We start from the raw sequence: 22,511 nt of genomic DNA, 5'->3' as shown, positions 1-22,511 counted from the left end.
CACATGAAGATACAGAGAGGAGAAATCTAGTCAGAGAGATAGTATATGTGTAAAGGCCTAGGAACAGGAACAGGTTGAGTGTGTTTAAATAGCACAGATGTCACTGTGGCTAAAGCAGTTTGGGCCTGAGAGAGCAGCAAGAGGAGAATGCAGAAGAAGGTAGGGATGGATGCCAGATCATATAGGGCCTTGGGAAGGTGTTTGGATATAAGCATACATATGTAATATATGCATTTATTTAAAAGTCACTGCTGGCCAAAACCTGATTTTTCTGGCTTACAAAATGTGTTCCTGGTTTATCTGAAAAGAATGGGCATGAAACTTACGCAGGGCAATAGTACATAAATGTTCAGAGTAACCACTAGCAGCAAGGTCACAGTCACCTGACCTAGGTATAGGTATGTAAGATCCTGCCACGAGGGGCAGGATTTTTATTGTTTTTGTTTGTTTGAGAACTGTCAGTTGGTGACTTTCACATAAAAGTTACATTGAAAGAAGAGGTTGAAAAGTATACTTGATTTGCACATACCTACCAAGTCTTGCGGGACTGACCACTTCAATAATTTGTTGAAATTGACAAACAGGATATATGAAAAGCCGCAGATTGAAGCCTAATACACATGTCCAACCCAGACAACAGACGTGCAAAAGAGAACTTCCATGTGCACTCAGGTGGCATTATCCTTCACCTGTATCTGCTACTTTGGCTTCTGCCCACTCACAGCTGGAACTCACCTGAGTTATCACTAACCAGCTGTATCCTCTCCAACCAGAAAATAATCAGACCATGACCAACAGCTGCTTGCTGTTTCTTACTTTCTCTAAGTGAAAAAGAATCTGACGTACCAGAGTCAGACTCTCCATATGCCTGGTTCTCTTGGCTAAAAAGCAAGTAACACTTCTCACAGAACTAACTCACTTTTCTCCGTCCTCCAAACATGTAAGTCTCATTCTACCCAAGGACAACCCAAAATATCACATTTATAGACGAAACAAAGAAAAAAACCCCTCTAGTATCAATCCAAAGGGTATCTGATAAACCTCATTCATTTCTAAGTCTACAAACTGTATCAGGTAGATGTTTCCACAATGATGACTATTTGTCAAACAAAAAGCAACACAAAAACTATGAGAGTTCCCTCTAAACCCACATAAAAGGGGCATACAGATATGCATTAACCCCATTTCAGATACACAAGAAGTTCTGGCCAATGTACTCAGAAAAATGAAGAAAACATTGGAAGGAAGAAATTACTAAAAAATGACAAAGTGGAATTTCAAGAGAGGATACTAGAGCTCACCCAAAGCAGCAGCTTTTCTTTTTGAAGGAAAGAAAGCAGAAGAGTAATGACATTACACATGACAAGGGGCTAATATCTAAGAAAACAGAAGAATCAAATTTATAAGCAAAATTAGAGACAATAAGAACAGTGAGCAAAGAATGAACAGACAATTTACATTTGAAACCCCTACCTTTCGGGATTTGATACGAAAGCTTCATTGCAAACCACAGCTTAACACAAGACCCAGATGTCAGTTAACCTTGAAATTCCTTTTCACTTTAAAATTTTATTACCAAAAAAAAAAAAAAAAAAAAGGAAAAAAAATCCAAAACATATGAAATACTTAAATAAATGCTGGTTTATTTTACTCCTAGGTTGAACATGTGGGCATTGAAAATTATGCTGAATTGCTTAAGACTTGTTCTATCAGGTAACTTTGAGCTATAACAAAACTTTCCTGATGAGTTTTAGATTAAACTGAATGTGTTCCACAACTGAAAATTCTCCCTATGAACAGCACCTCACCATAAATTATCAAGTTCGAGCACAGAGAGGTCAAAAAATCAACATCTAAGAGGACTAAAATCAATTTAAAAGCATCAAGTGCTGCCTCATTTCTGAAAGGTGGCCGTACTGGGTGAGAAGACTGGATAAAAGGATCAAGTTTTAACTGACTTGTGAAAATGATAATTCATAGGGAAAATATTTTTCATCATTTGTTAATATTAGAAACTTATTAAAAAATATTTACATACTGGTCCTTCCACAAGAGATGCAAGAACTTCATCCCATAGCTTCTGGTTTTGATGATCTTCTCTGATTAGATGTTGTTGTTGAGGGGTTAGTTGGAAAGCCTCAACTGCTTCTGCTGAATCTGATGCTTTCGGTACTTTGGAGGCACTTGGACAATCATCTAGATTTATTTAAAAATACATCAGCACACTACAAGTGGTTCTAAGCAGAACTATGAAACGAAAGAGTAAACTGGCACCAATTATGTTTAGCATGAAGATAACCAAGGTAGAGCAGTATTTAACTTTGTCATATAGTTTAGGATACTTTGTTTCAGCTCTGACACTATTAAGATACACAAAAAGCTCACCCCACCCCACCCCCACCAAAAAAAAAAAATCCCTTCATTTTTCTTTTAATTTCTTATGAGTTTTCAATTTACTCTCTTAATATTTCTCTTTATTAGAAACTATGTTATTCAGATTTATGTCCTGCAATCATTACCTACCATCTGTAGATGGCCTTTTTGAGGCTCCACTGGCCTTCTTTGACTGTCCTTTAGTCTTCTTCCCTTCCTTATCTGAAGGGTAACCTACTGGATACTGACGAGGGAAAAAAGTACAATGTAGATTTAAGCTTCACAGAGAAGAGGGGTTCTAGATCCTTGTCAGAAATTTAAAAAGGGGAATGGGGAGGAATCTATACTTTCCCTAAATTGAAAAGATTTATATAAAGGACACAGACGTTTAAAGAAACAGAATTCAAAGGACAGAAGACTATTAAAAATCCCCAATTCAGTGTAAAACCATGTAGCTTTGACTGTTAAAGATATTCCATTTTATAATGTGATGATCTTAGTTTCAGACAAAAAAGAGGAAAGAACTTTTTAGGAGTTGTGACTAGGGGGCTTAAAAAGTTTGAGGAAGAAAGGCAAGTAGAATTAGATATGAAGGTAAGTGAAGATCAACCAAAGAGCACAATAGATGGTACTCACATAGTTGGGGTTACACTAAGTTATGGAGCCAATCTTAAAAACAAAAAACCCCATGAATGGCCAAATTTCTATCTCCCCAAATTAAGAGGCAGGGGTGGAGTGGGGCGGGAGAGCTTTTAGAAGACCTAAAGCCACTAAATTACTGAATTCTTTATCAACTAAAAGGTTAGACTTTAAGGAATAAATTCTACCCTATTACCCTTGTGTTTTATTGGCTATGCTTTCTTTTGGACATGCTTTGTGATAACACTCATATTTAAAGCTCAATGTTATACAGGCCTCATCAATGATATTAACTCATCATAGCTGACTGGCTTATATGCTTCGTTCTGCTCAACTGTTTCCAATTTAACCTATCCAGAACACTGCTCTGCTGAACAGCAGACCTGAAAAAAAAATCCTTTGAAAATGGATTTAACAATAGGTTTTAAAAATGTTTAGTTATAAAAGGAATTATTTTGGCAGTTATTTTAGCAGCTGATGGGTCTCATTTAAACAATTCTATGAGTTTAAAAAGAAAACAAAAACAGAAACAGACTTGCACTAGAAGAGACACACTCACCTGCCTGGGTGGTCAGACACTTGCCCATAGTTCAGCCCCTACACATGCAGTGTGGGCAGAGCCAGGGGAAATGACAAAGCTGGTAGTCTTTACGAGAAGCACAGCGATGGGGAATGATGGAGAATGAACTCAAACCATGCTCTGAAGTCAGTGTCAGGGACAAAGTCTAGGGTGTATAGGCAGTGGAGGGGAAATGTAGCCATACCATCCATTATGCACAAAAAAACCAACAAGGTCTTATATGGGTTAACAGCTGAGCATGGGCAAAGGGAAAAAAAAAAGGCAAAGCACTAAAGGTGGTGACAGGACAAGGAAGCAGCTTTGAGGGGGAAGAGAGAAAAGGGGTGAGGAAAAGTGAGAAGGGTAGAAAGCAGACCACTCTTATAAGCCACCTCCCCCCTTCCCCTACCAGAGACACACCCCCTATGCCCTCTAGGATAAACTTCCCTTCTCAAGCCTTCTTACATCTAAATTTTAGGTATCCCTTTCCCTCATACTTCAAGTCCAGATTGAATTGGAAATACAGCTGACCCTTGAACAACACAGGGGGTTAGGGCGGGGCCAATCCTCTCAAGTTGAAAATCCCTGTGAAACTTATAGTTGGCCCACCACATCTGCAGATTCAACCAACCACAGATATGTACTGAAATATTTGCTATTGAAAAAAATCTGTGTATAACTGGACCCATGTAGTTCAAACCCATGGTGTTCAAGGGTCAACTGCATTTTACATTTCATTGTCAAGCCCAGCTTTCCCCAAGCACAATTCTTGGTCTTAGGGCAGTTTGACACCTAGGATGCTACTTTTTTACTTTTCCTTCCATATACTTGCATGATCTCATTCCTCACCCCTTACAGTCCACTGACCAACTGCTGTGGGTTATATCCAGGGTTAAGGCACATAGATAGTACAGAGGCATACGTTTTTATGAAAATACAAGTAGCCTAGACAAATGTAATCTAACCTGTAAACGTAGACATAGTCTCCTTGACCGTTCTATTCCTTCTGAGGTCCAAGGAGCAGGTTCAACATCATCTCTCCTTAAAAGATAGCGCCAAACCAAGAATCCATGGCTTGATGAAATCTCTGGCCAGTATTTCACCACCTAAATCGTAATATTTCAGTACTAGTTTGAAATGTAAAGTTTAGACTTATTTATAATGTCATATTAGTGTTTTAAGTAAACTTGGCAGAACTAAATGCAACTTTGAAAGATACTTGCTCTGCTGTAATAGTAAGTAAAAAATATGCACTTAAATATTGTTTTGACCTTATTTCCTAATTATGATAATTCCCGTAAGTATAGATTGCTATAAATTTGAAGTAGCAGCGAGATTATGCTCATTAATTAATAGAATTTTGCATAATAGTAGATAAAAATGGTGGCAGTAGATGTCTTCATTTTTAAAACAAAGAATGCAACCTATTTTCAAAATTATGATGTGCTCTGCTTCGAAAATCTATTACAACTAGAATCATTCTGGAAGATATAAGAATCAATATCTACAACAGCCAAGTTATTTGAACAGTTTTACCATAAGAGAATATATACTTGTAAAAAAACTTAACCCAAAATATAACTCTGCCTTTAGGGACTTCAGATAAGCCTTAAAAGACAAGTGTCAAAATTAAGAGCTCGTTTTGTACATGTTGTATTTCCAGAAAAAGTAGAAAGACCAACTAAGATGGTCTATTGTTTCCTTTAGCCCACCCACAGTAGAGCAGTTCCCTGTGGCAACCCTGTCTTGAAAGCCCAGGAAGAATGACTAACAAGATGTCATGCCAGATAGAGCACCTTATAAATGCCATCATATCTGTTGCCTTCTTCAGGAGCATATTTGCTGATCTTCCTCCCTTTAAAACTGCGTATCACTCTGACTGGCTTACCAGCTCTCCAATTCCGAGACTCTGCTCCAATTTTATCATCCAATGGAGCATCACAGTTTAGGGCCAATGCCCTAAAAAATAAAACAAAGTCTTTATACCAAGTAATCTTTCTTCAAGTATATAATCGCATCATTAGCTCAATTAAAAGGTGAATTATGCCTTACCTGATGGTTAAGATTCTATGATTCTTTCCATATTATTCCAGATAATAGGATTATGCTTTCCCCCACCAGCAGAGAAGACAAATCAGTTTTCTGATGTCACCCCCAAGCCAGGGGATTGGTTCTCAGATAGCCTGTAGGGTTCTTCTGAAAGTAATAACATCTGTGCCACGTATAATAGAAAACAACTAGAAATACATGGAATTTTCTTTAAATAACGTTTGTTGAGGGAAGGGAGAAAGTTGGAAAACTAAAGCAAGTGATTGTTGTAATAGTTATTTTTGATAAGGGAATGAGGTAAATTGCTGGAAAAATGTAGAAAGAAATCCAGAAAAATAAATTTGTCAGCAAGGTATGAATGACCTTTCTAGGTCTACTTTCCACATTCCAGACAATAGAGATCCTTAAAGTTTAGAAGATAATAAGAACAAGTTTAATATGAGAATATCCTTTAAAGACTTCCAGTAAAAAGGTAAGTTTAAATAAAACTGAAGCATTCAAATACCTGTGCTAAATCATGACAATAAAGATTTTTGGCTGGTCAAGATCACTACATTTTACTGATGACACATGAACAAGGAGGAACACTGAGCTGGAAGCAGCACTGGATTTAGCTGAAGCTTCCTTAGTATGTGTACTCACCTAGTAGTAATTAATCAGTAAGGTTAATAGACGTTAGAAGACCTTCCTTGGGGAAACTTAGTCCTGCTCCCCAAAAGACAAACTAGAATGTATTTAAAGTTAGTATTTTTCCTCTAAGACACCTATATCCTAAGTGAAAAGAATCCACTAAGAACATTTAAGGTTAAAAAAAAAGATACCCTCCCCTCAAATCTGGTAAAAATCAGATACGATACAACATGCTTTTTCAGGGTATAGTTCTTTTTATGCAAGCTCAAAAACAAACAAACAAAAAACCCCCAAACAAATAAAAGACCTTAAGACTAAATGACTAATCTACTATAATCTTTCTATCATAGTTAAAGTAAATGAACTTTGGTGTTTTGTTAAAAATTTTTTTTAATAGACGTGGTCAAAGAGTTAAAGGTCACCAAGTTATCTTTTTTATCTCAAATGGGAGATGCATTAAAACTCTGAGGTAGAAGAAAATGTAGCCATCAATTCTAGGGCTGGTATTATTTATGGAATACCTACTGAGATACATATACTTCATCCTCTTAAAGAGCTAAGAAAGAGATATGTACTATCTTCACATTAATGAGCGGAATGCTTTGGTGCTCACAGGTACCTTCCATCATAATGACTGCACCATTAACTGGAATTATTAACTCACTTCTAGTTTCACATAAGTATGCAGTCTGTTCAAGTTTGTGTAAAGAGTCCAAGAGGATGAAACTAGGCAAAACAACAAGGCTTTTCCATTATTCTATCCACAGCTCAATCGATTGCCTCTAACCGCCCTGATAAAGGATGGCCAGGTTACCTGCTGCCCTCTTCAGTTTCATAAAGTGGAAGAGCTGAGAAGAAACAGGAACAAACTTCTCAAAAGCAAAAAGCAGGTATCAAACTACCTCTTAGTAGAGAAACAAAAAAGGAATTAGACCATATACACGTCAGGAAAGAGTATACTATGGGTCAGAGCTTTCACCTCAGCTTTCGTGTTTATAAAATACAGGTACCTTTGCCTAAAAGGCCTTTACAATCACAAGGTGTACTCACAGCTTAATGTATAAATTACCTGAAGGAATGTTAGAGTCTCCGTGATAAGTCAATCCTAAATTGTTTTGAGTTTCTATTTCATTTTCACTACCTTCCTTATTAATATAAACATTTTTACTACTTGTCAATTATTTTCTGAGATTGTGACATATGATAAACAGGGTATATTTATTAGATTCTTCAAAAGCTTGACAAGAATCTATCATGTACATTACAAGTACAGGTAGTTACAAAGGAAGTTTCATTCAAGCCAAATAATCTTATTATTAAAGGGAAAAAATAATTTTCAGATTTGACAACATGAAAAAGCCCTTTTGTAAATTCAAGATACATTTTCATTGACAATACACATCGAAATATTTCTAATTCCTTTTAAGATCATTCTTCCTAAAGAGTTGCTTTCTTGTTAGAAAAAGACTGCGTAGGGGCTGGACTCCTACCTCAGCAATGTTTTCACCAGCAAATCTGACCTGTCTCCTCTGCTGGTTCAATAAAATAATCCTACTGTCAGAAATAATATAGAAGGAAGACATAAAAACAGATTCTATGTAACTTGGTAGGCAACAAAGTCTTGAAATCATAAAGTATATTCTTTACTTCACATGGTAATCAGAAATTAAGGACACACTACTTAAAACTGAGTGATTAAGACTCAGGAAAGCGAAAAATACTCACTTTTACTCAATATTCCACAAAATACCCTTAATAATAGGATACAAAAAATTTCAACTTCATGATCACAAAATTATCAGTATGACAAGTTATAATGTGGTCATTGATATCTGATGGTTTGGGTTACTTAATTATTGGTATTAGCATGCATTTACCAAATAAAACATTTTGAAGTTATTAAATTTTCTATTCCCGTGGAAGCTGGAATATCATGAATATTTCTATAGAATAAAGTCAGCACAAGGTGGCTCTTTTGTACCTAAACATTCTCTTTTTTAACAGTTAAAAGACATTTTATCATAAATCCTAAAAGCACTTTGTGTAGTTCTGATTATCTGATGTTTCACTTATGCACATAAATGTGGCTCCCAAACATAACCCTATTTCACATTAGTCTCCTCTAAAAAGAAGTTTGTCACTTTAAAAGATAAATCTGTGTTTAGTAGAACATAACTTTGACCTGTGTAGTAGTAGATAAGCCACCTTGTCCTCAACTTCATTAAATTATATAGGTTCCTTTTCTTTAAAGGTTTCAACATGTTTCCAAATGCAAAGCACATGTATTAAGACTGGGAATTATGTCATTAAAAAAAATGATACTATGAAATAAGTTAGGAAGCTTATAAATAATTATATACTAATCAGGTAATAGGATTTGAATTTTAGCTATATTAACTCACAATTTAAGATTCTCCTCTACAGTGTAAGTTATAAATTATATTCCTATAATCCAACTTTTACACAAAGCCCAAATTCTAAACAGTCTTTACAAACTAATATAGATTACCTGTTCATGTTTGTTAATGTTTGATCAGCCGATGGTGCACCAATTCTTTTATTACCAGCAAGATTTTTACCACCACTCCCAGTGTATGTGAATTCATCACCTCGGTCCTGCAGGAGAACATTTTTGGCATTAAAACACCTAAACCCAGGTATAGTTCACCAATTCTTGTTTCAGAGTCAGAACTTTTGGTTTGGATGTTATAAGTTGACATGTTCTCTCAAGGTATCTACCAAAATAAGGCAAAATTCAAATGCAATCTTGTGTATAATATACCTTCAAGCTGTATCACTTGATCTAAAGATTTCATTTTAAAGTTATAGCTTCCAACACCTCCAAACATAGCTATTCTTATACAAATATTTATAGAATGTTACAAAATAAGGTCTTATGGGTTGGGAATATTGTTTAGTTTAATTCAATGTTATTAAAATCAACTTTTCAATATTAATTTGTAGGTTCTTTACAGAGCATCATTTTAATAAATACTCCAAAACTGATTTCCCAACAGCAATCTATACCATATCCAAGGCTTATTGTTTTTTGTTTTTGCGGTACGTGGGCCTCTCACTGTTGTGCCCTCTCCCGCTGCGGAGCGCAGGCTCCGGATGCGCAGGCTCAGCGGCCATGGCTCACGGGCCCAGCCGCTCCGCGGCATGTGGGATCCTCCCGGACCGGGGCACGAACCAACCCGCTTCCCCTGCACCGGCAGGCGGACCCTCAACCACTGCGCCACCAGGGAAGCCCTGTTTTTGTTTTTTTTTTTAAACATCTTTATTGGAGTATAATTGCTTTACAATGGTGTGTTAGTTTCTGCTTTATAACAAAGTGAATCACCATATCCAAGTTTGCTGCTAAATTTCAAACTTAAAGATCGTAACAGCATTGTAAATTCCCATTTTACAGTCTATGGGTTTACTCAAATTATATTGGCATAAAACAATTACCTATCATTAAGAAGTTAGAAAAGAATTTGGATACTAAAAGTTGTATAGCATCTACTAAATGTGAAAAAACCACACCCAAAGAAGATATTAAAAACTAGTTCCGGGGCTCCCCTGGTGGCGCAGTGGTTGAAAGTCTGCCTGCCGATGCAGGGGACACGGGTTCGTGCCCCGGTCCGGGAAGATCCCACATGCCGCGGAGCGGCTGGGCCCGTGAGCCATGGCCGCTGGGCCTGCGCGTCCGGAGCCTGTGCTCCACAACGGGAGAGGCCACAACAATGAGAGGCCCAAGTACCGCAAAAAAAAACCCAAAAAAACCCAACAACAACAAAACTAGCTCCACGAGTATTTTTATAGTAGCTACAAATTTATATTGCTATTGTTTTTGCCTGATTCAGTACTTAAACCGAGAAAAGTAACTATCAGTATGTAACTTAATTCTACTATCTCAATAGTGGTTCTTCTTCAATGCAAGATTATTTTAACTAGTTCAGACTGAACTTAAGATAATGAAGTTTTCTCTACTTAATTCTTGCTTGTAATGATGGTCAATTATTTTGCATCTAGTTTTTCCTTTGATTAAAAATCATAACTAAAATCTCATGGTTTTAAGTGTTTCTATATGTCCTAAAACCTTCATTCAATTCACTTTGTTGACCCAAAATTGAGGTCTATATTTTAAAGAATAAGGTGTTGAGGAATTTCATCTTCAGTGTATACTCCATTTGAAGGAATTCTAATAAATAAGTACATCTAAAACAGTCCAGAATACTTAAGTTGATCAGATACAGTCTTCCAAATGGTATCTGGATTGACTTCACAATGCTCATATTTATATGTAAAAATAGTTAAATTGTACGTCATTAACTCATCTATACTTGAATTCATCATTATACCATGAAAGCACACGGATGAAACAGACTGGGAGAAAATACCTGCAAACTACACATCCAATGAACAGTAAAAACAAACAAAACCCACAACCCAATTAGAAAATGGGCAAAAGACCTGAAAAGCTACACCACCCAAGAGGATATACACATAGCAAATAAATAAATCATGTCCAACACTCTTAGCCATTAGGGAAATGTCAATTAAAACTACAATGAGCTATAACTACATACCTATCAGAATGGCTAAAAGAAAGCAACAACACTGAATGCTGGTGAGGATGCAGAGAAACTGAATCACTCATACACTGCTGATAAGAACAAGAAGTGGTACCGTTACTCTGGAAAATACTTCAGCAGTTTCTTTTTTTCCATCTTTTTTTTGGCAGTTTCTTAAAGAACTAATCATGCAACTACCATACAACCCAGCAATTACACTTCTGGGCATTTATCCCAAAGAAATGAGCACTCATATTTACAAAAAAACCTGTACACAATTTTTTTTTTTTTGTGGTATGCGGGCCTCCCTCTGCTGCGGCCTCTCCCGTTGCGGAGCACAGGCTCTGGACGCGCAGGCCCAGCGGCCATGGCTCACGGGCCCAGCCGCTCCGCGGCATGTGGGATCCTCCCAGACCGGGGCGCGAACCCGGTTCCCCTGCATCAGCAGGCGGACGTGCAACCACTGCGCCACCAGGGGAGCCCTGTACACAATTTTTAATGCAGCATTATTTGCTGGAAATAACCAAGATGTTATTCAATGGGTGAATGCTTGTACTGTGGTACACCTATATCCATGGAACACTACTCAGCAATAAAAAGGAATGAACTATTGACACATGCCACAATTTGAGGATTATGCTGAGTGAAAAAAAGCCAATCCCAAAGGTTATACACTATACGATTCCATTTATAAAAATTTTTGAAGTGACAAAATTATAGAAACAGAGAACAGATTGGTGGTTGTCTGGGGGTTTAAGAGGGGTTGGGGGAGCAGATATAGTATGGTGGCTAAAAAAGGGCAACATGAGGGATCCTTGTGGTAAGGGAAATGTTCAGTGTCCTGAATGTATCAATGTCGGTATCCTGGTTGTGATATTAAACTATAGTTTTGCAAGATGTTACTGCTGGTTGAACCTGAAAAAAGGGCAAAGACATCTCTGTATTATTTCTAATGCTACATGTCAATCTATAATTATTAAAAATGTAAATGAGCCCAAAATTAAAAATGAGCTCTAAAGAAAATGTGACTATTTTCACTGCAATAATCAGTACATACAAAGATTAAAGACTGCAAATTGATTTACTTTTTAACTGGTAAAGAACTGACCACTTCAACATAAAAACGATGCTAAAAGAGATGGGATTTATCCTGGACAAACCTTCTGTATTTTACTGAATGATCAAGACAGGTTCTAAAGAACAAGCTTGTATCATGACTTACTACTTCATCCGCAAATCCACCAGCCAGGACAAGAGAGTAAGCACCATCATTACTTCGACCATGAATTCCACCAACATGGGGCCTATGGACACCCGCTTCGCTCACCTATAACATCAAGAGAGACTCAAAATACCTTTGAACAGTTCGTTAAGTTACATTTACAAACAGGTTTCACATATGTTGTTGTATCCTAAAAGCTTCAACTAAGAACTGAATATCACACAGAATTCTAAGTTTTGCTCACAGACTACTTCTCCCCAACTATATATCCTTCAGGTACTGAACTGATGACTCTTAAAACTGCTCAGGCCTAGAACCGTGAGTTTCAAAATAACTATTAAATAATTATTATCCTATGTCTATTGGTAATTCCAGCTCAATTTGGGCAAAAAATAATTTACTACAAGTGCTCTAGATCTCTTTTTTTCTCATTTCTCATCTTTCATTATGGCACTGTTCCCTAGCCAAGTCAAAAAGGCAAAAGTCATTTCAGCCTCATTCTTCTGTATTCTTCAAACCCATATCTGGTCACAAATATTGCTGATTTGATCGCCTAAATCTCTCAAAACCATCTTTTTCTACTTTCACTGATATAAGCCTAGTTTGAGGATGAATACTTAAAACATACCCTTTTTCACTGCCTCCAGCAGTTTTGTTCCTTCAAACTCATTCTACCTATCACAAACAGAATGATCCTTTTAAGAACATATCTGCTTTTAATTTTCAACTGCTTAACATGTATTAAACAGTCTTAATAGTATATTAAGCCCAAGTTAAGTATTACATATTACCCTCTCTCAACCGGGCTCCTATCTACTCTCCCAGCCTTATCTTCAGCTTCTCCATTATGGAGCCTATACATCTGAGCCCAACTACTCAATGATAAACATACTACCCATTTTTAGTTTATTCATGCAATTCTTCTATTTCAATGGCCTACTACTTTTCCCCATGTATCTTCAATTCTGGCTCACTTAAACTTAAGTGTCACTTCTTTGTGTACTTCAAACTCCCTAAGAGAAGTATTCTAATTCATTTGTTTATCACACAACTGTTCTTAGCAGAGTAAATTCAAGCCTGTATAGTGGGCTAGGTAAAGAGGCATATTAGAAGTTGATGAGAAGCTGATAAGAGCAACAGAACCTGGATTTAGGCCTTGGAAACACTAGGTACTCTAGAGCATAGGACCATTTTATTCCCAACCTCACCAACCCCAATAATAAATCATGCTGAATCTTCCCTACTTCCGAAACTGCAAAACTATCCTCCTAAATGCTTAGACCAATGACCTCAGTCATCTTAGACCATATTAATGAGGCTTTTACAATCTGGGAATGAATGACAGGCATACAAAAAAAGAAGCAAACAAAGAACAAGGCAATTAAAAATACACTAAGTGTATTTTATTATAATTTTTATTTCATATATAAATATTATAAATAAAATATAGCATAAAAAATAAATCTTATTATTGTACAGGCATACCTCAGAGATGTTTCAGGTTTGGTCACAGACCACTACAATAAAGTAAATATTGCAATAAAGCGAGTCGCACAAATTTTCTGGTTTCCCAGTACATATAAAAGTCATATTTACACTATACTGTAGTCTTAAGTGTATGACAGCATTATGTCTAAAAAACGTACACACCTTAATTAAAAAATAATGCTGTTGGAAAAGTGGCGCCTATCGACTTGCTTGACACAGGGTTGCCAAAAAGCTTCAATTTGTAAAAAACACAGTATTTGTGAAGTACAATGAAGCAAAGCGCAATGCAATGAGGTATGCCTGAACTCAGTTTTTTTTTTTTTTTACTGTATTTATAGATCCAAAGTCATAATATAAGCCTTGAAAATTGATTTATTCAAAATTATGATATAACCATTGCAAGGATGAGAGGACAGAGTGTGTTAAACTAAATTCTTATCTTCCATAGAAAGAGATTAATAAAACCAAAATATAAAGACAAAAGCCGTACAAACATGTTATTTATAAATAAGGAGGTAAATTCAGAAAAAGTAACTTTAAAGTGATTGCCTCTTAGAAACAGAAAATGGTGAAAAAAGAGGGTAGGTTTTTAAAATATAAATCGTACTCTAGTATTTAACTTTCCATGCTATGTATATGTATTACATTATTTTAATCTTAAAATTTTATCAATGGTCTAAGCACCAGGGCTATTCGACTCTTAAAGTTCAGAATCCTGTCTAATTGGAAACTGCTCTTTACCTAAGAGGTTTTTTTTCCACATTAAATTTTCCATAATGAAAAAATTACTTTCTAAAGAAGAAATTAGAAAAATACAAGAGTTTTCTTCAAGAGGAAAAGAGAAGTAATTTAATCCTTGGATTATCTGACATGTCCTCTAACCAATATCTTAACATTCATTCAAGAGGATAATCCCCAAAGACAACACCCTAAGTGAGCTTCCTTGCAGATCAATGACATTAAATGAGAACTTACTGCATGACTTAAAGATCTGTTTCAAATATTAAATTCTTGGCAAGAAAAGTTCTTCAGAACACTTAATAACTTTAACTACCATAAATATAACAGAATAGTAAAACGAAGTGATTCAAAGGCTTAGAGGAAGCCTAATTCCATGATGTGTGCTCCTCTGTCTGCTAAGCTATGAGCAAGAGTCTACCCATCCTACAGGAAATCTTTCATTCTAACAACTGAATGCCATGTGATACTACCTAGGTTAGTCCATTTAGAATCAATTGACATTAACACTGCTACAATTTGAACTATACCCAGTTTTACCCTTTCAACTAAGCCAATTTAAAACATACCTGAACTCTAAATCTCCAAGTAGATCCAACAGGAATTCCAGGAATAGGTCCATAATGATTAGAAGGAACAATAGTACATTCTCTAGTGCGACCAACACAGGCCATTCCCTACAAGGTACCGAACAAACTTGAGAAATCAGTTATGTTAAATCTTAAAGAAAGCCCTTAATTCCCATAAAATGTGGATAAAATAAAAACCTAACAATTTATATGATTAATATTTAACAATTTATATGATTAATCAATATAGTTATTTGTTAACATTTCAGATTCTTAACATCATTTATACCATTACTACTATTGGAACTGAAACATTGTAACTTGCGTCACAGTTATAAACATTATAACTAGGAAGAAAAAGAGACTTCCTTCTTTACCCTGCCCCAGTCTCTTCGGCTTTCAGTACTAGCTGATGGCATCTTTGCTTTCTTTTTACTCATCTTGAGTCTTTCACCAGCCTTTACAACTTCACTAGAATCAGTTTTACAGGAAGGACAATACCTTAAAAAAAAAAAAAGAAAAGGAATTTTGATAATATTATATTAAAGCCAGTAACAGAATAATGGCCTTTCTAGGTTAGAACAAGTTTTAAGATGTAATACTTGGTGTATATTAGAGTTTCAGTTGGCATTTCAGTATTAAGCTTTTCAAAATATTTACATGATTAAGGTCACCGAAAAAAACTTGTCATTCTTCTAGAGAACTTAAAAGATTATCAAATTCTCAAATGCAGTGCAAAAGCCAAACAAGGCTGTCTAATTTAAATGGCACCATAAACTCTGATCTTATCACTAATCCTCAGAGTAGAAATTATTCATTTGAAGTTTTTATCATTAAAGCAAAAGTGGTAAGAACAGATGATTCTAGACTGAACAATGATCCATGCAACTGATATATCTCCCCATCTAAATTGGTTATTAGAATTCTCAGATTCAAAAATGTATAGACTAATTGCAGGGATAATGAAATGTGATTGATATTTGCATGCTGAACAGGTGTCCTGTCACCTTGCTAAAATCACATATTACCTCCAGAAAGCTTTCTGTAGATATTTTATGATTTTTCTAATTAGAGAATATTGCTGCAAATAAAATGTTCCCCCCCCAAAAGTATAGTTTATTGTAACAAGTATCCTGGATTCAAGGATGCTTGCTTATATTACCTTATATTATATTGCTTATATTAGCTTTATATTAGCTTTATTCTTGCTTAAATTGAGCTAAAGCTAATATAAGCTAAAGCTTATATTAGCTTTAGCTCAATTTCAATTCTCTATACTTGTCTGTCCTTTAGCCTACCTGTAGTTGGTCATTCTACTGTAACTTGTACACCATTATAATCTGCCTTATATCATTTCTAAAAAGCAAAGTCTATAGAATGAGATGGGACTATTCTTGAGTCACCAAGAAATGGAAACTTTGAGTATATCCAAAGATCAACTGGCCACTCCCCCATTAGTCTTAGATTTCTTTTTCTATACTTCCCATTTCATAATGATCTATGCCATGTGGCCTACAGAGTAAAGAAGATGACACCTGTACCCACTAGTTAATTTTGACTGCCTAATTATGAGACATGTAAACAATTCAGTCCCTGAGAAAATTAGTCGGGCAGTGAGATACAGAAACAAATTCAAGGTAAAATTATGTATGATACAGCAATAAATACTATCAAGTAAAATCCCTACTAATTTGGAAATCAGGAAGGCTTCCAAAAATGAATTTGTTGTAAGAAAGATTGTATTTTACCTGATGTGCTAACCCTATAACTATAATTTTATCAAAGATCTTATGGTGAAAGAAGATATTATCTCTGATGAGAAAATGAGTTCAGAGGTTAAATATCCAGACAACATGATTTGGAGAAGTGGAAAAGAAGATTTAAGGTTAAGGAATTCCAGGTAAAGTGAAGGACCTCGATATGAATGTAGAAATACTCCATAGAGTAATCTAAGACAGTCTTCTAATTACAGTCATCCCTGGGATCCATCTTTTCATCAGGTTTGTTAAGAACCCAGGCACTATTTTGGCGCTGGGTAGGGATAAATGTTTGTGATCAAAATATTTGTAAACAGTTAAGGAAAACTAGTACATACAATGAAACAATTTCAGAAAGTGGTAAATGCTATAAAGGAAATACATCAGGGTTATGTGGGTGGTAATAGTGATTAGAAATGTTATGTGTCTTTAGAGACAATAGTTAAAGCTTCTGAGGTGGGATTCCAGCTGAGATTCCTATCAAGAAGCCAGGTAAGACATTCCAGGCAAAGAGGCGTTAAATGTAAAGGTCCTGAGGCATAGTAAGGAATGGTACGTTCTGAAGAACATAAAAGTAGTCAAGGGGCAGGTCACAGATGGCAAGGGTTGAGATTTTATCCTAAACGCAACAGGAAGACATTAGGGGGTTTTAAACAGGTGAGTAACCTGATTCAGGACTTAGATCATTCTGCTGCTGTGGCAAGAAGGATAGCTGGTAGACAATGTGAAAGCAAGACTAGTTAGGCATTTCCTATACAGTTCAGGGTAGAGATAGTGGTTTGAACTGGGTGGTGAGAGTAGAGAAACATTACGGAGAACTGTAAGATTTGCTCATGTGTTATTGGATGTGAGTGGGGAGAAGAGAGTATCAAAATTAAGTTTAGCTTTCTGGCCCTCAACAAGTGGATGAGATGATCGTATTACCTACTGAAAATTAGGTGAGGAGCGGGATTTTAGGGGACACGTTTGTGGAAATCAAGATCTCTATTTGGACTCACTAGTGATACGAGTGAAGCAGGCAGCTGAATATAGGGAATATAAAGCTCAGGGAAGACTGGATCTGAAAAATATAAATTCCAACCTGTTTGCTTGGTATTTAAAGTCTCATGATTACATTAGGTCATCTAGGGAGCAAGGCTGAAGAGAGAAAACATGGGTAGTGCTTTGGGCAACTCTGAAATGTGGTAGATGAGAGAAAACCAACAAGGGACCAAGGAAAGGCCAGTGAAGCTGGAGGAAAATGAGATTAGATGATATCATACAAACTACAAAAACAGAGTTAGCAGGTAAGCAGGACAGTAAGGAGAGGACTCAGAAGTGACCCTTGGGTTTGGCAACATAAAATGTGTAAGCCTAATACAAGCAGATATACTTGAGTAGTGAGAGGGAAGGTCAGACTGGAGTGCTGGGGTATGGACAGGAGGAGAGCAAATGGAAATAATCAGTGGAGACAGCTCTGAGAAGCAAGGGAGTGGGCAGCTTTCTCCCACAATACAAAGGTGGGAGAAATGGGACCTAGGAAAGAGTGTGTATGTGCATGTGTTGTGAAAACAAGAGATTCTAGGATACTAATGAGAATAACCCAGTAATGGCAATTCGGGAGAGGAATTAACTGCAAGAGTGAAGTTCCTCAAAATGCAAAAGGATACGAAACTGTGAGAACAGGAAGAAAGGTTCGCATTTAGTGAAGCAGGAACACATCGTCCACAGAAACAAAGAGGAAGAAGCACATGAGACTTCAGAGGAAATATAATTACTGGTGATGGTAAAATGCAGGGTGTGACTACGCAAAGTAGTGGCAGAAGGTTAAAGGAAGAAGTTGTATCCTTTTTCTTCTTCCCCCACCCCTACAGCCTCTGCTGTAATACAACAACCTTCCCAACAGGTAGGGAGAGACCAAAGGAATGGAGAACAATCTATTCTTCACAATGATATCAGCTACGTAATGGTGACGTTAGTATATCTGAGTACAGCCTGTCATCCCTCTAACTTAATCCTCCATGCTAACAACATGAACCGTAGTCTAAAAAGAAAAAACTTCCTAATATGACATCTTAAGAAGCGTATTATAACTTTAACTGGGAACACTTTCCCCCAGTCTCTTTTCTAATCCTTTCTCTTTGTAGCTAACACTACTCAGTAGAAGTATAGATTTTGGCAAGTATATTTGACCTTGGTGCCTGGTTCTACTATTAACCTCATACGATTAAGTATGATAATCCATACAAAGCACTTTATTAGTGTCTTGCATGTATGAAGCACTTAACTGTTAAGTACCATTATAAAACATTTAACAGGCACATCTAAAATAACTGAGGGGTAGAGGGAACCATCTACAAAGGCTTCCCAGTTGAAGTCATACTTAAGTGAAAACCTGAAGGATGAGTATCATCCTGAAGTTATGCAAAGAGGAAAATGTTTCCAAGAAGAAAATGCATCAAGTGTAAACCCAGAGAAGATAAAGAACATGACTTATTTAAGAAGCTGAAAGATATTTAATCTGGCTAGGGTATAGAGTATTTGGGGAAATAAAAGAGGAAAGTGGTAAGGGATACAGTGGGAGAAATCAACTAAAAAACACTGTGCAGGGCCCTGTACAGTAACATAAAGCCTCTGAAGCAAAGGAGTAACTATCAAATTTGCATTTTTAAAAGAACACAGGACTCATATTGGAGAAGGGACTGGAGGGATTAAAAAATGGAGCGAGAGACTGGGTCAGAAGCTGTTGTTATAATTGAATAAAGGTATCAATGCCAAATAACCATTAGTTATACAATTTTAAGCCCTTTAATATACACTATGTAGGCTGCTCTCGCCTTCTGAGATGGACTGCATTCTGCCTACAGAATGTGTATCTCTCTCAATAAATCTACCTCTTACCTATCAAAAATATATATACACTATGTATCTTTAGAAATCTACTTTTGGTGTTTCAAAGACACATTTCACATTCAATTCTTAACATAGTAGCAACAAAAATCCCCTGATAATCATACCAGTATTCCTCTTCAGGGACCTTATCCAAAGGAGGATTCAGGCAGTAAATATGATAGGCCATGTTACATTCATCACATAGAACTTGCATGTTGGGTTCCTGTTTTCCACCACATATATGACAGGAGCAAGAACGGCATTTCTTATTTGGGTCTCCACCACAAAAGTCACATTCAGGGTCATTTTTCCCTATTAAGAACAAAATTATAGCAAGCCTAGTCTTAAAATCATTTTTATCTCTATGAATCTTATAAAGAAAAACCCATGAGAATAACACGCAGCTTTTTTAACAAAGAGAAAAGAACCATAAGGAATAATCCAGTGTAGCACTTTAAAGTTCCCCAAATGTGCATCAAGATGCCTAGGGGCAATGCAGTGAACTCACAGGGCACCGTAAGATATATTAAAATTTCAAGCAAAATACAATACTTGAACAAAGTTGTTTGGATCTAACTACTTAATAAAGGAAACTATTAGGTTAACACCTATTCTGCAGATCCAAACCTTTCCTTGGGTGGACTGAACTAGGAGGGGTACGGCTGTTAGAAGTTAGCAAACCCATTTTGGTTTTGCTATGCCCCCAATATACTCTTTATTAGTAACAGTATCTCACAGTTTATTATTTTTTTTTATCTTACTTGTCAATTGGTTCAGAACTCTGGCAACTAACAGGTTGCACTTATTGCCCCCCACCTCCCCCATCCTGCCAGCCTCCCCCATCTAAACCCAAACACCTTCTGCTAAAATATTCACTTGAAATTATAAAATATACATATATACACAGAAATCTTATAGTAATGCTCACTAATACCAAAAGTTAAATTTAAATGTCAAAAGAGTAACAGTTGGATAGATTTTGTGTAAAATGAGATAAGTTTATAAGAACTGTAATACAGAGGTAGCCAAATACGTTAAATTCAAAAAAGAAACTGCAGAATAAATTTTTTACACAAAATTAACTGTATAGATACACAAAGATGAATTATACAGATACAGAAAGATGTCTAGAATGACATATATTGTTAGAGTGATTACCTCTTGGGAGTTCTATAATTTATATAGTTCTATACTCTGAATTTCTTACAAATGCACACAATAAATTCGCGAGGAATTTACCGTATCAGAGCTGATTGTTCAATAAGAGAAACAGGGAACAAATACCTGACAAATAAGAGAGGGGGAAAGAAAATTGCCCACTGATTTCAGTACTAACTTTCTGACTGATCACACTGCCTATTCTTGCTAATGAATGGAAGGTTACAATTTTGTTTCACTTCCACTAAGGTAGCTGTGACAACATATAAGTAATGGAAATTTCACAGACCTAAAATGCCAAAGGTATGTTTACATTTTTGGTTTGGAGAGTGATCTGGTCAATGGCAATCTGGCTGTGGCTCTGAAATGGTTTCTTTACACAGAAGTTCAAAGCTGTAGCTATAACATGATTAGCATTAGACAGAGGAGAGAACAACATATATATGCAGATATACTGAGAGAGAAAACACAAGAAAAACCTAGACAATCTTGTTTTTCTATTGTGTTTTACTGAGAGCAAGTAAGTCACATTAAATAAGTTTACTCATCAAGTTTACCTTTATTCCTAGAATATAACCATACAGTCATAAACCATAGAAACAGTCATACACAGTATGCCTTAAGGTTCTTAATTCACGTAGATGTATTAGCATCGCAGCCTCAAAAAATGAGTATGGCTTAGACCTGTAACATGGAAGTCTATTTATTGATCTGTTAAAGGTCTTGTCTTGTTCTAATCTTGCACAACTGTGTTAAGAGGAGGTTAGGCAGAACTATTTAATCTTGAATATTTCTTTTCCCAGAATATACTAGACATTGACACACAGCATAAAGTCAATGAATTGTTTTCCAGAAAAAAAATCAGAATGACAGAGTATGAGACACTGTAACCTATTTGGAAAGATAGTTATTGAACCATGAATGAAAAGACTTAGAATCTAGTCTACCTCTGTTACCAACTAGCTATATGATATTAAGTAAAATATATGCAAGGAAGAGATAAGGCTACATTCTAACATCCTAACGATGACATAAATCTCATTCACTACCTCCCAGAAATTCAGGGCTCAGCCAGCATTATTCTTCTCAGGCTCTACTAGTATAAAAATAAGTCTCAGTATTCAAAATTAATTTTAAATGGCCACAACATTACCAAAGTGGGTTTTTAATCTGGACAGACTATAATAACGGAAACAGCAAGAAAATGGCAATAAAATGCCAAATGAGAAAATATTTTTTGAAAACAAATTTTATCATTTGAGAAAAATCCATTAAACCAAAATAGATCTTATATCAAAATGGTTGTCTTGAAAATAAATTTGTATGGTCTACAATTTTATACTTTCTCAAAAGTTATTCCCTGGCCAGTTAAAATGGCAATCATGAACAATAAATGCAGTCTCAGCCCATAAGAAAAATCCATACTTAAAAACTTTCCATCTGCCAATGAAAGAGGATGGGCTCCAGGTTTCTCGATCTTGAAGATTTCATTTATGAATCTTATCTGACAGTCATTTAATTTTCCTTCAGAACCCCTGTTTAAAAAAGGAAGAAAGGTTAACCTCTGCCAGCAAAATCTAAATCATACACAAATAGTAATTAAAAGTCAGTTTGGAAACTCGCTGAACACTACCTATTTACAAATGGGGATTATAGCTATTCTAATCACTGAGTTATTGTTTCCAGCAGTAGGAAAAGTCCAGTGATTAATTAATATTTGAAGTGTCACTTTTAATATTAGGAAAAAAAATTCAACACTCAGATCATCTGGTGAGAAGATAGCTATCTTGTAAATTTAATTTAAAGACTAGGTAAAATGATACTCCCAATTAAAATGAAAGATTTAAACATATTTCCAATAAATATGGCAAGTTTCTGGGTAAATAGATGACCTCTTAT

General features: G+C 36.0%; 1 protein-coding gene across 4 annotated transcripts in view; it reads right to left on the bottom strand.

The window, feature by feature from the left end:
- UHRF2 (ubiquitin like with PHD and ring finger domains 2) overlaps positions 1-22,511 on the bottom strand; it is an 82,094-nt gene that overhangs the window by 9,098 nt on the left and 50,485 nt on the right. For 3 of the 4 annotated variants that reach the window (XR_003681266.2, XM_028493973.2, XM_007112351.3), the window contains exons 5-14: positions 22,038-22,147; positions 19,580-19,766; positions 15,204-15,327; positions 14,827-14,934; positions 12,032-12,136; positions 8,760-8,866; positions 5,368-5,530; positions 4,537-4,677; positions 2,524-2,617; positions 2,039-2,196 (exon numbers count right to left, since the gene is read on the bottom strand). Coding sequence is in view for 3 of the 4 variants with exons in the window: in XM_028493973.2 (XP_028349774.1) it covers positions 2,039-2,196; positions 2,524-2,617; positions 4,537-4,677; positions 5,368-5,530; positions 8,760-8,866; positions 12,032-12,136; positions 14,827-14,934; positions 15,204-15,327; positions 19,580-19,766; positions 22,038-22,147 (1,297 nt within the window). In the remaining variant the exon portion in view is untranslated. The other variant, XM_028493974.2, reaches the window with a different exon arrangement.

This window comes from Physeter macrocephalus, chromosome 9 (assembly GCF_002837175.3).
Source record: "Physeter macrocephalus isolate SW-GA chromosome 9, ASM283717v5, whole genome shotgun sequence".
Taxonomy (NCBI): Eukaryota; Metazoa; Chordata; class Mammalia; order Artiodactyla; family Physeteridae; genus Physeter; species Physeter macrocephalus.
This window is presented reverse-complemented; position numbering and strand designations above follow the sequence as displayed.